This window comes from Emys orbicularis, chromosome 17 (assembly GCF_028017835.1).
Source record: "Emys orbicularis isolate rEmyOrb1 chromosome 17, rEmyOrb1.hap1, whole genome shotgun sequence".
In the NCBI taxonomy this organism is placed as follows: domain Eukaryota; kingdom Metazoa; phylum Chordata; order Testudines; family Emydidae; genus Emys; species Emys orbicularis.
In genome coordinates this window covers 26,381,802-26,396,229 of record NC_088699.1, presented here as the reverse complement: position 1 = coordinate 26,396,229, position 14,428 = coordinate 26,381,802, and the positions used below count along the sequence as shown (strand labels likewise).

Sequence of the window (14,428 nt, the reverse complement as noted above, 5' to 3'; positions counted from 1 at the left end):
GATTTTCCAAAGATAATAGCTAGAGGCTCAGATACCTCCTCTATTAGCTCCTTGAGTATTCTAGGATGCATTTCATCAGGCCCTGGTGACTTGCAGGCATCTAACTTTTCTAAGTGATTTTTAACTTGTTCTTTTTTTATTTTATCTGCTAAACCTACCCCCTTCCCATTAGCATTCACTATGTTAGGCATTCCTTCAGACTTCTCGGTGAAGACCGAAACAAAGAAGTCATTAAGCATCTCTGCCATTTCCAAGTTTCCTGTTACTGTTTCTCCCTCTTCACTAAGCAGTGGGCCTACCCTGTCTTTGGTCTTCCTCTTGCTTCTAATGTATTGATAAAAAGTCTTCTTGTTCCCCTTTATTCCCGTAGCTAGTTTGAGCTCATTTTGTGCCTTTGCCTTTCTAATCTTGCCCCTGCATTCCTGTGTTGTTTGCCTATATTCATCCTTTGTAATCTGTCCTAGTTTCCATTTTTTATATGACTCCTTTTTATTTTTTAGATCTTGCAAGATCTCGTGGTTAAGCCAAGGTGGTCTTTTGCCACATTTTCTATCTTTCCTAACCAGCGGAATAGCTTGCTTTTGGGCCCTTAATAGTGTCCCTTTGAAAAACTGCCAACTCTCCTCAGTTGTTTTTCCCCTCAGTCTTGATTCCCATGGGACCTTACCTATCAGCTCTCTGAGCTTACCAAAATCCGCCTTCCTGAAATCCATTGTCTCTATTTTGCTGTTCTCCCTTCTACCCTTCCTTAGAATTGCAAACTCTATGATTTCATGATCACTTTTACCCAAGCTGCCTTCTACTTTCAAATTCTCAACGAGTTCCTCCCTATTTGTTAAAATCAAGTCTAGAACAGCTTCCCCTCTAGTAGCTTTTTCAACCTTCTGAAATAAAAAGTTGTCTGCAATGCAGTCCAAGAATTTGTTGGATAGTCTGTGCCCCGCTGTGTTATTTTCCCAACATATATCCGGATAGTTGAAGTCCCCCATCACCACCAAATCTTGGGCTTTGGATGATTTTGTTAGTTGTTTAAAAAAAAGCCTCATCCACCTCTTCCACCTGGTTAGGTGGCCTGTAGTAGACTCCTAGCATGACATCACCCTTTTTTACCCCTTTTAGCATAACCCAGAGACTCTCAACACTTCCATCTCCTATGTCCATCTCTACCTCAGTCCAAGTGTGTACATTTTTAATATATAAGGCAACACCTCCTCCCTTTTTCCCCTGTCTATCCTTCCTGAGCAAGCTGTACCCATCCACACCAACATTCCAATCATGTGTATTATCCCACCAAGTTTCAGTGATGCCAACAATGTCATAGTTGTATTTATTTATTAGCACTTCCAGTTCTTCCTGCTTATTACCCATACTTCTCGCATTTGTATATAGGCATCTAAGATACTGGTTTGATCTTTCCTCCCAGTTTTGTCCTGACCCTCCTTTCTCTCTGCCAATATAGCCCACACTCCCTCTCGTTTCCGACCCATCTCCCAGGTCTCCATGTTCCCCACTTACCTGCGGGCTTTGCTCACCTGTCCCCGTCGAACCTAGTTTAAAGCCCTCCTCACTAGGTTAGCCAGTCTGTGTCCAAATAGGGTCTTTCCCCTCCTCGAAAGGTGAACGCCATCTCTGCCTAGCAGTCCTTCCTCAAATAGCATCCCGTGGTCTAGGAAGCCAAAGCCCTCCTGGCGACACCATCTTCGCAGCCAGGCATTCACCTCCATGATGCATCTGTCTCTGCCCGGGCCCCTACCTTTGACAGGAAGAATCGAAGAGAATACCACCTGTGCTCCAAACTCCTTCACCCGTACTCCCAGAGCCCTGTAGTCACTCTTGATCCGCTCAGTGTCACACCGCGCAGTATCATTTGTGCCCACATGGATGAGTAGCATGGGGTAGTAGTCAGAGGGCTGGATAATCCTCGACAATGCCTCCGTAACGTCTCGGATACGGGCTCCCGGCAGGCAGCATACCTCCCGAGATGAAATGTCAGGGCGACAGATGGGCGCCTCCGTCCCCCTCAGCAGAGAGTCTCCGACCACCACTACCCTACGTTTCCTATTCGCAGTGGTGGCAGCAGACCTCCCAGCCTTAGGGGTACGAGGCTTCTCCTCCTTTACTGTAGGGGGTGATGCCTTCTTTCCTGTATCAAGAAGAGCATAACGGTTACCTATTACCACAGCGGGAGGGTTCGGAGCAGAGGTGGAGCACTGCCTGCTGCCAGAAGTAACCAGCTGCCAGTGTCCACCCTGAGCCATCTCCTCCTCCACCAGTGGTGTATCAGCAGTCCTGTGTACTGGGACAGCTACCTCAGCTGTCTCCACATGGACACTGTCCAGGAATTGCTCGTGGATTCGGATGCTTCTCAACCTAGCCACCTCCTCCTGTAGCTCTCCCACCTGCTGCCTGAGAGATTCCACCAGCAGGCACCTTTCACATTGGATGGTCCCCCCAGCCTGGATATCAGTAAGTGGAAATTGCAAGTTACAGTCTCTGCAAAACCACACCAGGATCTGGGTAGAAGCATCCATGCTCAGGCGCTCTGTCTGGCTACAGGCGCAGGTGGAGGAGACAGAAGCAGTGCTGGCACAGGTGTTGCGGGTCTTCCTAACCATCGTAAGCCTCCCTCTGTCAAACTCCCGTCTGCAGCTCCCTGTCCGCCCAAAAGGGTGCTGTATTGCTCCTCCTTCACCTGGAGAACTCCCTTGTGAAACTCCCTGTTAGCAGCCCCTGTTCGCAAAACAGGGATACCCTAACACAATCTGGAAGGAGGGTCCCAACTATGGGAAAGTTTCCCTCTGCTCCCATTGACTGCTCTCCTTCCCTGGGCCTTTCATCCTCCTTAACAGCGCAGGGACTGTCTGTGAGCACATGACAAGCTCTGTGCCAGCATGGGGAGGGATCACGGATTGCCACATTTGGTGATCACGTCAAACCTCTCGCCAGCCCTGCCTTGCCTGGATGCTGTGCCTCATTCTACTGACAAACCCTGCAGTTTCCTGGGCCTGTATCTCTGTCTCTGTAACACCGGGTACCCTGGTCCCGGGAGTCCCTGTGAGTAGGTCCACACAGTCCAGATCAGCTGTGGAGTGTCAGCACTCAGCCCCCTGCCCCTTCGCTGTTTGGCTTGATTTGCAAAGAAACGAAGGCTGGAACCTTCATTCCAGCCCCACCCTACTCCCCAGGCTTGGCCAGTCCCTGCAGCACCTCCCTGGGGCTGTTGGGCCCGGACCCTCTGCCCTGAGAACCAGGAGGCGGCAGCAGGAGTAAGTCCGCATCTCCCTGCAAGGCTTCCTTGTGCTGGCCGCTCACTCTGGTGGGAGGGGATGTCCTGGAGCCCCAGTCTGGCTCTCTTCTCATGCTGCGTCCTCACCTTCTGCTGCCTTCTGTCTTGCAGCTAAACCAGAGCTGGCCCTGGACCCTCCGTCCACTCCCAGTACCACCCTCATCCCCACGTCGCCAGCCTCCCCGGTAAGAGCTCACCAGCAACACCCTCTGCCGGGCAGCCGAGGGCATTGGCCTTTCACCGCCGCATGCTGAGTTCAGACATGGGCTCTGGCAAGCAGCAGTGCGCAGGGGACGGCAGTGAGATCACACGTCGCTTCTGTGTGCCTCAGTCCTAACAACAGGCAGAGCTGGACGAGCAGGGTGTGTCTCAGGGGAGGAGCGAGGGGCACTGGTGGAGCTGGGGGGGCATTGGGGCTGGAGGAGCATGGGCTCTCTCAGGGCAGGAGCGAGCGGCACTGGTGGAGCTGGGGGCATTGGGGCTGGACGAGCAAGGGGTGTCTCAGGGCAGGAGCGAGAGGCACTGGTGTAGCTGGGGGGGCATTGGGGCTGTACGAGCAGGGTGTGTCTCAGGGCAGGAGCGAGGGGCACTGGTGGCGCTGGGGTGGCATTGGGGCTGGATGAGCAGGGGGTGTCTCAGGGCAGGAGCGAGGGGCACTGGTGGAGCTGGGGGGGCATTGGGGCTGGAGGAGCAGGGGCTCTCTCAGGGCAGGAGCGAGCGGCATTGGTGGAGCTGGGGGGGAATTGGGGCTGGAGAAGCAGGGGGTGTCTCAGGGCAGGAGCGAGGGGCACTAGTGGAGGAGGGGGGCATTGGGGCTGGACGAGCAGGGGGTGTCTCAGGACAGGAGCGAGGGGCCCTGGTGGAGGAGGGGGGCATTGGGGCTGGACGAGCAGGGGGGTCTCAGGACAGGAGCGAGGGGCACTGATGGAGCTGGGGGGGCATTGGGGCTGGACGAACAGGGGGTGTCTCAGGGCCAGAGCGAGGGGCCCTGGTGGAGGAGGGGGGCATTGGGGCTGGACCAGCAGGGGGTGTCTCAGGACAGGAGCGAGGGGCACTGGTGGAGCTGGGGGGGGCATTGGGGCTGGAGGAGCAGGGGGTGTCTCAGGGCAGGAGCGAGCGGCACTGGTGGAGCTCGGGGGCATTAGGGCTGGAGGAGCAGGGGGTGTCTCAGGACAGGAGTGAGGGGCACTGGTGTAGCTAGGGGGGGAATTGGGGCTGGAGGGCAGGAGTGAGCGGCACTGGTGGAGCTGCGGTGGGAATTGGGGCTGGAGGAGCAGGGGGTGTCTCAGGGCAGGAGCGAGGGGCACTGGTGGATCGGGGGGGCATTGGGGCTGGAGGAGCAGGGGGTGTCTCAGGGCAGGAGCAAGGGGCAGTGGTGGAGCTGGGGGGCATTGGGGCTGGACGAGCAGGGGGTGTCTCAGGGCAGAAGCGAGGGGCACTGGTGGAGCTGGGGGGCATTGGGGCTGGATGAGGAGGTTGTGGGTCAGGGAAGGAGCGAGGGGCCCTAGTGGAGCTGGGGGGCATTGGGGCTGAACGAGCAGGGGGTGTCTCAGGGCAGGAGCGAGGGGCACTGGTGGAGCTGGGGCGGGCATTGGGGCTGGACGAGCAGGGGGTTTCTCACGGCTGGAGCAAGGGGCCCTGGAGGAGGAGGGGCGCATTCGGGCTGGACGAGCAGGGGGTGTCTCAGGGCAGGAGCGAGGGGCACTGGTGGAGCTGGGGGGCATTGGGGCTGGACGAGCAGGGGGTGTCTCAGGGCAGGAGCGAGGGGCACTGGTGGAGCTGGGGGTGGCATTGGGGCTGGACGAGCAGGAGCTCTCTCAGGGCAGGAGCGAGCGGCACTGGTGGAGCTGGGGGCGGAATTGGGGCTGGAGGAGCAGGGGGTGTCTCAGGGCAGGAGCAAGGGGCACTGGTGGAGCTGGGGGCGGAATTGGGGCTGGAGGAGCAGGGGGTGTCTCAGGGCAGGAGCGAGGGGCACTGGTGGAGCCGGGGGGGCATTGGGGCTAGATGAGCAGGGGGTGTCTCAGGGCAGGAGCGAGGGGCACTGGTGGAGCTGGGGGGGCATTGAGGCTGGACGAGCAGGGGGTGTCTCAGGGCGGGAGCGAGGGGCACTTGTGGAGCAGGGGGGCATTGGGGCTGGATGAGGAGGGGGTGTCTCAGGGCAGGAGCGAGGGGCACTGGTGGAGCTGGGGGGGCATTGGGGCTGGACGAGCAGGGGGTGTCTCAGGGCAGAAGCGAGGGGCACTGGTGGAGCTGGGGGGCATTGGGGCTGGACGAGCAGGGGGTGTTTCAGGGCAGGGGCGAGGGGTACTGGTGGAGGTGGGGGGGCATTGTGGCTGGACGAGCAGGGGGTGGGTCAGGGCAGGAGCCAGGGTCAGTGGTGGAGCGGGAAGGGCATTGGGGCTGGACGAGGAGGTTGTGGGTCAGGGCAGGAGCGAGGGGCACTGGTGAAGCTGAGGGGGCATTGGGGCTGGACGAACAGGGGGTACATCAGATCATAGATCTCAGAAATGTAGGGCATGAAGGCACCTTGAGACATCTTCTAGTCTGTCTCCTGCACTGACGGGGGTTGTCTAGACCATCCCTGACAGTTCCTCTTGAAAGCTCCAGTGATGGAGATTCCACAACTTCCCTAGGCAATTTGTTCCAGTGCTTAACCACCCTGAGAGTCAGGAATTTCTTCCTAGTGTCCAACCTAAACCTCACTTGCTGCAATTTAAGCCCATTGCTTCTTGTCCTTTCTTCAGTGGCTAAGGAGAACAATTTATCACCCTCCTGTTTATAACAACCTTTTATGTACCTGCAGACTATCATGTCCCCCATTCCCAGACCTGAAGAAGAGCTCTGTGTGGCTCGAAAGCTTGTCTCTTTCACCAACAGAAGTTTGTCCAATAAAAGATATTACCTCACCCACCTTGTTTCATCATATCCCCCCCAGTTTTCTCTTCTCAAGACTAAACAAACCCAGTTTTTTCAATCTTCCCTTATAGGTCATGTTTTCTAGACCTTTAATCATTTTTGTTGCTCTTCTCTGGATTTTCTCCAGTCCACATCTTTCCCAAAGTATGGTGCTCAGAACTGGGCACAATACTTCAGGTGAGGACTAATCAATGCAGAGTAGAGTGAAAGAATTATTTCCTGTGTCTTGCTTACAACACTCCAGTTAATACAGCCCAGAAAATGTTCGCTTTTTTTGTTGGCCCACATTCAGGTTTTGATCCACTATAACCCCCAGATCCTTTTCTGCAGAATTCCTTCCTAGGCAGTCATTTCCCAGTTTGTATGTGTGCAACTGATTGTTCCTTCCTCAGTGGAGTACTTTGCATTTGTCCTTATTGAATTTCCTCCTCTTTACTTTAGACCATTTCTCCAGTTTGTCCAGATCATTTTGAATTATAATCCTACCCTCCAAAGCACTTGCAACCCCTCCCAGCTTGGTATCATTTGCAAACTTTATAAGTGTATCTCTATGCCATTATCTAAATCATTTGTGAAGCTATTGAATAGAACCGGAACCAGGACAGATCCTTGTGGGACCCCACTCGATATGCCCGTCCAGCTTGATTGTGACTTGAGCCATTGATAACCACTCTCTATGCGCAGTTTTGGAGCCAGTTGTGCACCCACCTTATAGTAGGTTCATCTAGGTTGTATTTCCCTACTTTGTTTATGAGGTCATGTGAGACAGTATCAGAAGCCTCACTTAAAGTCAAGATATACCACATCTATCGTTTCCCCTCATCCACAAGTCTTGTTACCATGTCAAAGAAGGATATTATATTGGTTTGACATGATTTTTTCTTTACAAATCCATGTTGACTGTTGCTTATCATCTTATTATCTTCTAGGTGCTTAACAAATTGATTGTTTGATTATTTGCTCCATTATCTTTCCGGGTACAGATGTTAAGCTGACTGATATGTATTTCCCTGGGTTTTCCTTATTCCCCTTTTTATAGACAGATACTATATTTGCCCTTTCCTGTCCTCTGGGATCTGTCCCGTCCTCCACAAGTTCTCAAATATAATTGCTAATGGCTCAAAGATCTCTTCAGTCAGTTCTTTGAGTATTCTAGGATGTATTTCATCAAGTTTGAAGACCTCTAACTTGTCTAAGTAATTCTTAACTTGTTCTTTCCCTATTTTAGCCTCATATCCTGCCCCATTTACACTGATGTTCTCTATGTTAGTCGTCCAATCATTGCTAACTTTTTTGGTGAAAACTGAAATAAAAAAGGCATTTAACACTTCAGCCAATGCTGCATTTTCTGTTATTGTCTTTCCCTCCTCATTTAATAATGGGCCTACCCTGCCCCTGGTCTTCCTCTTGCTTCTCATGTATTTGTAAAATACTTTCCTGGTACCATTTATATCCCTAGCTAGTTTAATCTTATTTTGTGCATTTACGTTTCTAATTTTGTCCCTACATGCTTGTGTTGTTTGTTTATATTCATCCTTTGTAATTTTACCTAGTTTCCACTCCTTGTATGACACTTTTTTGAGTTTCAGGTCATTGAAGATCTCCTGGTTAAGCCAGGGTGGCCTCTTATCATATTTCCTATCTTTCCTACGCAGTGGAATAGTTTGCTTTTGTGCCCTTAATGATGTCCCTTTGAAAAATTGCCATCTCTCGTGAACTCTTTTTCCCTTAAACTGGCTTCCCATGGGATCTTACCTACCGATTCTCTGAGTCTGGTAAAGTGCCTTCTCAAAGTCCATTGTCTTTATTCTGCGGTTTTCCCTCCTACCATTCCTTAGAACCATGAATTCTGTCATTTCATGGTCACCTTCACCCAAGCTGCCTTCCACCTTCAGATTCTCAGCTAGTTCCTCCTTGTTTGTCAGAATCAAATCCAAAACAGCCTCTCCCCTAGTCACTTTCTCCACCTTCTGTAATAAAAAGTTGTCTCCAATGCATCCCTAGAACTTGTTGGATAATCTGTGCCCTGCTGTATTATTTTCCCAATAGATGTCTGAGTAGTTGAAGTCTCCCATCCCTACCAAGTCCTGTGCTTTGGATTTTGTTAGTTGTGTAAAAAACAGTCTCATCCACCTCTTCTTCCAGGTGAGGTGCTCTATAATAGACCCCCTACCATGACATCACCCTTGTTTTTTACCCCTTTTATCCTTTCTCGGAGACTTTCAACAGGTCTGCCTCCCACTGTTGTCTGAGTCTCAGTGCAAGTGTAGCTATCTTTGATATACAAGGTAATTCCTCCTCCCCTGCCTGGCCTTCCTGAACAAGCTGTACCCTTCTGTACCAGTATTCCAGTCATGTGAACAATCCCACCAAGTTTCTGTGATGCCAGTTCTGTTCTATTTATGATTATTCACTAGTATTTCTAGTTCTTCCTGTTTATTCCCCATACTTCCTGCATTGGAGATATTTATTACATCGGAGATATTTATTACATTTCCCCTCTATATTCCCTCTGGTCTCTCCTTTGTCAATGCTGTGATTTCCCATGTTCCCCTCAGATTCAGATCCTTCACCCAAGTCTCCATGTTCTAGACTTACCTGTGGGCTTTTGTCAGCTACCCCTGTTGGACCTAGTTTAAAGCCCCTCACTAGCTTAGCCAGTCTGTGTCTGAAGACACTCTTTCCCTTTCAAGTCAGGTGGACCCCATCTCTGCTCAGCAGCCCTTCTTCCATGGTCGAGGAAACCAAAGTGCGCGGTGACACCATCAGGGCAGGAGCGAGGGGCATTGGTGGAGCAGGGAGGAATTGGGGCTGGACGAGCAGGGGGTGGGTTAGGGCAGGAGCGAGGGGCACTGGCAAAGCTCAGGGGACACTCAGGATGATATTTTACGCCCTGTATTTCCAAGTGGAGAGCATTTCCTGAGGTTAAAGAAAATCCCTTTTCCCCCTGCCTGGCTCAGGGCTGGCAAAGAGTCCCTTGGCTGCCAATGGGAGCCGTCTCACATGGCGCTGCTCCCCTGGAGAGGGTCTGTCCCTTGTCCAGTCCCTAGGAGCCCCAGGGCTCATGCCATGTTGCTGTAACCTTGTGAGGAGTTGGGGGCCCTTCCTTCTCCCCGTCCCCTCAGGTCTAGTTTGACCGTGAGCCTCACGGGCAGTGACCAGCTCTCCTTGTCTACTAGAGTCAAGCTGCTGTAGGTACTTCAATGACTGTCTCCTGTATGCTGGCTGGGGAAAGGCCCTGGCCCCTTCTCGCCCTTTGCCTCCTGGGTTGCAGGTCTGAGACTTTCAGCCGGGGAGCCGGCTGGAGTGCAAACTCCTTCTCTCTGGCTTCTCTCTTTGCAGGCAGGGGGCCTTGCTGAAGTCTCCTCTGGCTTCCTGCCCCGCATGGCCCAGCTGAGTCCAGGGCTGTCTCCTGGCTCCAGCCCTTCGCAGTCTGTCCCCATCACACTGGCTGTGGCACAGCCGGGATCCCTGCTTGTTCCCAAGACGGAGCAGCTCTCCCCCCCGTCGGCCTGTGGTGAGCGGTGCAGCGTCTCTGACACCTCCTCTTTGATTACCAGAGAGAACAAACGCCCCTGCAGGTGATGCAGGCTCAGCAGCCTTTCAGTGGGGGAAATCCACCTGAAGAAGGCTCCCCCCTATATCGCCAGAGCCAAGCAGGCTGCTGGTGCTGCCCCCCTGAGATCCTCTTGAAGATCCACCCCTCAGTTCTGTTTATTAACCCAAGAGATGGATGGGTGGGTGTTGACAATACAGAGTGATTGGGATTAGCAGAGACTAGGCAGGCGGGTGAGAAAAGAGAGATCCAGAAAAGCCAGGACATGGAGCCACACCAGGGACATGACACCAGAGCCAGCCCTGCTGCTGTACTGTTGTCCTAGAGTGGGCAGAACCATGTGGACAACTTTAACCAGCTTGACTTAGCTGACATGGTCCTGGTGGGTAGCTGCATGCAGGGTCAGTGGGCAGTTCCGGGGGGAACTGGTGCCAAATGCTGGAGGGTTGGTCGCCAACAGGGCAACCCAGGGCAGCTGGTTGGAGTCTTTTTCTCAATGTTTTTTCTGCAAAAAATGTGCCTTTCACCAAATGGAAAATGTTCGCAGTAACTCTTCATTCTGCTTGAAATGTTCTGCTTTTACAATGGAAAAAAAAAAGAAATCACAATTCTTTCAGTAAAAATATCAACTTGGGTTAAAATGTTTGGTTTTTGGAAAAAGTAATTCAATGTTTAGTTTTCAAAAACCAAAAATGTTTGCCTGAAATGTTTGTTTTTTTTAAACAAACCTTTTTGCGTTGTTTCAGGTTTTCCTTGAAAATCCACATTTTTTTTGCTGGAAGTTTTTGAAAAAAAAAAAAAGTTCAAAATTACTCAGGGAACATAACTGGCATTTTTTGAGCAGCTCTGACATTGGTGGGGATCTTCCCACCCCTGCTGGGATCCCGTGCCCACATCAGGTCACCCATTGCAGCGAGGGGCAATGAAAAGTACTAGGGGCACCACTACTGGTTAGTGTCAAGGCTTGTAGGGTCTCTCCCGGCTCTACTACTGACCTGCTGTGTGAACTTGGGCGAATCACTTAACTTGCCTAATGAGAATAGCTCATGCCTGCCTCCTGGTGGGATTGAGAAGAGTCGGTAAAAGCACTGAGGTTCCTCTGATGGAAAGCACTACCGACGGATACGATGCTGTTAGCATGTCAAAAGACAAGGCCTGTTGGGATCAGAAAGGAGCACGGGGAGCTTTGACAGTAGGTGCTGCCCACTCAGCCCCACCCAAAGAGTCTCGTTTTATCTTCCAGCCAGTGACTGGCTGAAGCCTGGACGAGTCTCCCCGGTGCCGGTTGGGGTGCTGACTGCCGGGATCTCGCTGCATCACTCCACCCCCAGCCGGGGTAGGCTGGAGTCCAGCAAGGTACGGAACAGTCCAGGGCTCCCAGGGAGACTGTCTCCTCTCTGCCCACCCAACGGGCACAGCCCTCTCCTCCCCGCCCCTCCAGGGCTCCAGACTGCCCGCTTCCCTCCCCTTGTGTTGCCATTGCATCGCACCTGCTCCCCCTGTTGCAATGTCAAGGGGTCTGTCCTGGCCTTGGCTCAGGTGGAGGGTGCTGGGGGTATCCCCCCACCCCTTGCAGTGCCTGACTCTGCCCCTGCCCTGCAGACAGAGAGCCGCCGCATCACGCACATCTCCGCCGAGCAGAAGAGACGCTTCAACATCAAGCTGGGCTTTGACACCCTGCACGGGCTGGTGAGCACTCTGAGTGCCCAGCCCAGCATCAAGGTGAGTGAGAGGGTAGCGAAGCAAACCCCAAAGCAGGCGCTGAGGGCGGGACTGGCAGCTCCCCAGGGGACACCCAGTGCCTAAAGTACCAACCGCGGTGCCCCAGCCCCCCCAGAGAGTCCCCAGAGCTAGGAGTGGGAGTGCCAGGCTTGGGCTGCATCAGTCATTCAGCTCTGCCCTGGCCAGGCAGCTCCTGGGTGCCCCTGCGGCTCTAGGCCCCCAGCCAACCGCCCCCCTCAGCCCTTTCCCCAGCTACAGACTCTTGTGGAATCAGGCATTCTGTGCTGACCAACCATCTAGAGCTCGGAGCCCCTGTAGGGGCGGCTGGGGGAGGCCGTGTCTCCCCAAAACCCTGATAGGCCCAGCCCCCTGCTGGGGAGCTCCTTCCTCCTGGGAGGCAGAGCGATGGGAGGGAGATGAGGGACAGCCGCAGGAGATCAGCGTCACTCAGCCCCCACATCTGGCCCCTCAGGTCAGCAAGGCCACCACACTGCAGAAGACAGCAGAGTACATCTGCAAGTTGCAGCAGGAGAGGGGCGCCCTGCAGGACGAGGCGCAGCAGCTGCGGGAGCAGATCGAGGAGCTCAATGCAACCATCAAGTAGGATGGGGGGAGAGGGGAGGGGAGCCATGTCAGGTGACGGGAAGGGCGGAGAGGGGTGGGGAGCCATGCTGGGGAGGGGAAAGGCAGGGAGGGAAGGGGAGCCATGCTGGGGAGGGGAAAGGCAGGGAGGGGAGGGGAGCAGACAGGGAGTGTGCTGCAAAGGGTGACCACTCAGTAGGGGGCGCTCTTCCCTTGACAGTGTTGAACTTAATCCCCCAGCATGATGCAAAGGGGCACTGGGCTGCTGTCTGCTGAATGAGATGTCACATCTAAAAGGGGGCCCTTCCCATGAGGCTGGTGGTGCAGCATTGCTGTGCAGTGTGTGCTATCAGCAGCTGCTGTGTTCCACCCCAGAAGCAGCAGCACATCAGTCATGTGGGAGGAGGTTTCCCGCTATGTTTGTAATGCATTTTGGGACCCGGAGATGGAGAGTGCCCCAGCAATGCAGGGTTATTATTAATGGAGCCGAGGCGCACTGCCCCTTTCCATGAAGCGCCCAACCTGCCATGGTGCCAATGGGGGGGGATTAGCCCGTGTGGGCACAGTTCCCCATACAGCCCCAGCTCCTCTCTCCACAATTCAGTCACTCTGGTTCGATTGTAAATGCCCCACGTAGTCATGCTGGGAGGCTGGGGCTGCAGGGAATGGGCTTGGGGCTGCCTCTGCTACAGTCCTGGGAGCCAGCCCCTCCAGAGCGGGGCAGAACCTGGAGCCCACACACAGGGGTCTCGGGAAGGATCACCCTCCTGAGGGGAACTGTGGAGCCTGCCAGCCCACCCCAATGGGCCCCAGGTTCCAGGGGCAGAATGGGGAGCAGTGGGTGGGCCCCAGCCAGCTTCACCCGGATGCAAGCAATAGCCCGCCCCCGGCAATCTCCTCCCCCATGGCCAGGTGGAGCGGGGCACCAGGAGCCTGGCACCTCTTAGAGAGCCTGGCATGGTCATCAGTACGGGGCAGCCCTCAGCGGGAGAGAGTGCACAGGGAGGTGGGCAGGAGCTGCTCGCTGCCCCCGGGATGGGGGTGCTGCCCACCACCACCTCTTGTTGACTCGTCTCAGAAGTGGGGCTTTCCTCAGGTGACCATCAGCCATGGAATCGCTAATCGCTGGTGATCAGCTCGGCCATGCCTAGGGCCAGTCCATCGCTCCCTGCCGCAGCATCCCTCCTGGACAAGGCTGGGGCGCGGCAGGGGGTGAAGGCGACTGGAGAGCTGGGCCTGGGGGTGGGACATTGACTGTTCTCCCCAGTGCCGATCTCCCTGTGTGTGTGCCTGTCAACCGAGGCAGATGCCATCTTCTTGTGCCCCTGCAGCCTGTGCCAGCAGCAGCTGCCCGCCACAGGAGTGCCCATCACCCGCCAGCGCTTCGACCAGATGCGTGACATGTTTGACGAGTACGTCCGCTCCTGCACGCTGCAGAACTGGAAGTTCTGGGTTGTATCCTTGGAGACGGGCACCCCACCCCGTTGTCCCCTGCCCAAACACGTGGGGTCCCCTGCAGCTTATTGGGGTGCTGAGGAGGGCCAAAGATGTTACCATGGTGACAGCCTCCTGGAGGCAGACATCTCACAGCCCCTCCCCTCTTCCATCACCTCTCAAGGGACACCCGTGCCTGCTAGAGCCTGGCTGCTGGGAAATGGCTCTGAGTCCATGGCTTCTATGCCCTGCTCCCGCACCCCAGGCACTGGGACCGCAGGTATCAGCCTGCTCCCTGGAGCCAGCTGGAGGTTTTTAAGACTTTGAAGCCCGCTCCCCTAGGCTAGTCTCCAGATCCCCTCTGCAGCCCCCAGGGTCCAAGCTGGACTTTTGAACAGCAGTGTCCCCTTACTGCTCCAGCCCAGGGTGTCTCTTACACTTCTCTGCTAGTGAAAAGCAGCCCCTGCAGGCTCTGCTCACACAGCCAATAGCATGTGAAGGCACACCCAGCAAAGTTACACAAATGCTCCCACAGCCACTCATTAACTGTATACAGGGTGACACCCGCAAATCCCCCAGCCCCAGCCTTGCACCTCAGAAATGTGCATCTCACACTGCTTAAGACCCCCTTGACCAGTGTAAGCTCATTAATTAGTTCATCATTTCATCAAAGGAAATGATCATGCCATAGCCTTTGTTAACCTGAGTAGAGATTCCCCAGATACTACAGTCAAAACACACTGTCTTGGACAAAATATTAAAACAAGTTTATTAACTAGGGAAAGAGAGATTGTAAATGATTTTAAGTGATAAAAGCATAAAAGCAGAATTGGTTACAAAAGGAAATAAAGTGATAAAATCACAAGCTAATTCCTACGCTTTACCAAGGCTAATAGTCAGGGCCAGATTAACTCTCCTGTGGGCCCGGGGCT

The 14,428-nt window shown here is 54.0% G+C and overlaps 1 protein-coding gene across 1 annotated transcript in view; it reads left to right on the top strand.

Annotated features, from left to right (window-relative positions):
* The window catches only part of MLXIPL (MLX interacting protein like), a 65,486-nt gene that overhangs the window by 47,876 nt on the left and 3,182 nt on the right, over positions 1 to 14,428 (top strand). Inside the window, exons 10-15 of the mRNA XM_065418402.1 lie at positions 3,398 to 3,471; positions 9,545 to 9,719; positions 11,002 to 11,114; positions 11,361 to 11,480; positions 11,953 to 12,080; positions 13,394 to 13,517. Of these exons, the coding sequence (XP_065274474.1) occupies positions 3,398 to 3,471; positions 9,545 to 9,719; positions 11,002 to 11,114; positions 11,361 to 11,480; positions 11,953 to 12,080; positions 13,394 to 13,517 (734 nt within the window). The remainder of the gene's footprint in view (positions 1 to 3,397; positions 3,472 to 9,544; positions 9,720 to 11,001; positions 11,115 to 11,360; positions 11,481 to 11,952; positions 12,081 to 13,393; positions 13,518 to 14,428) is intronic.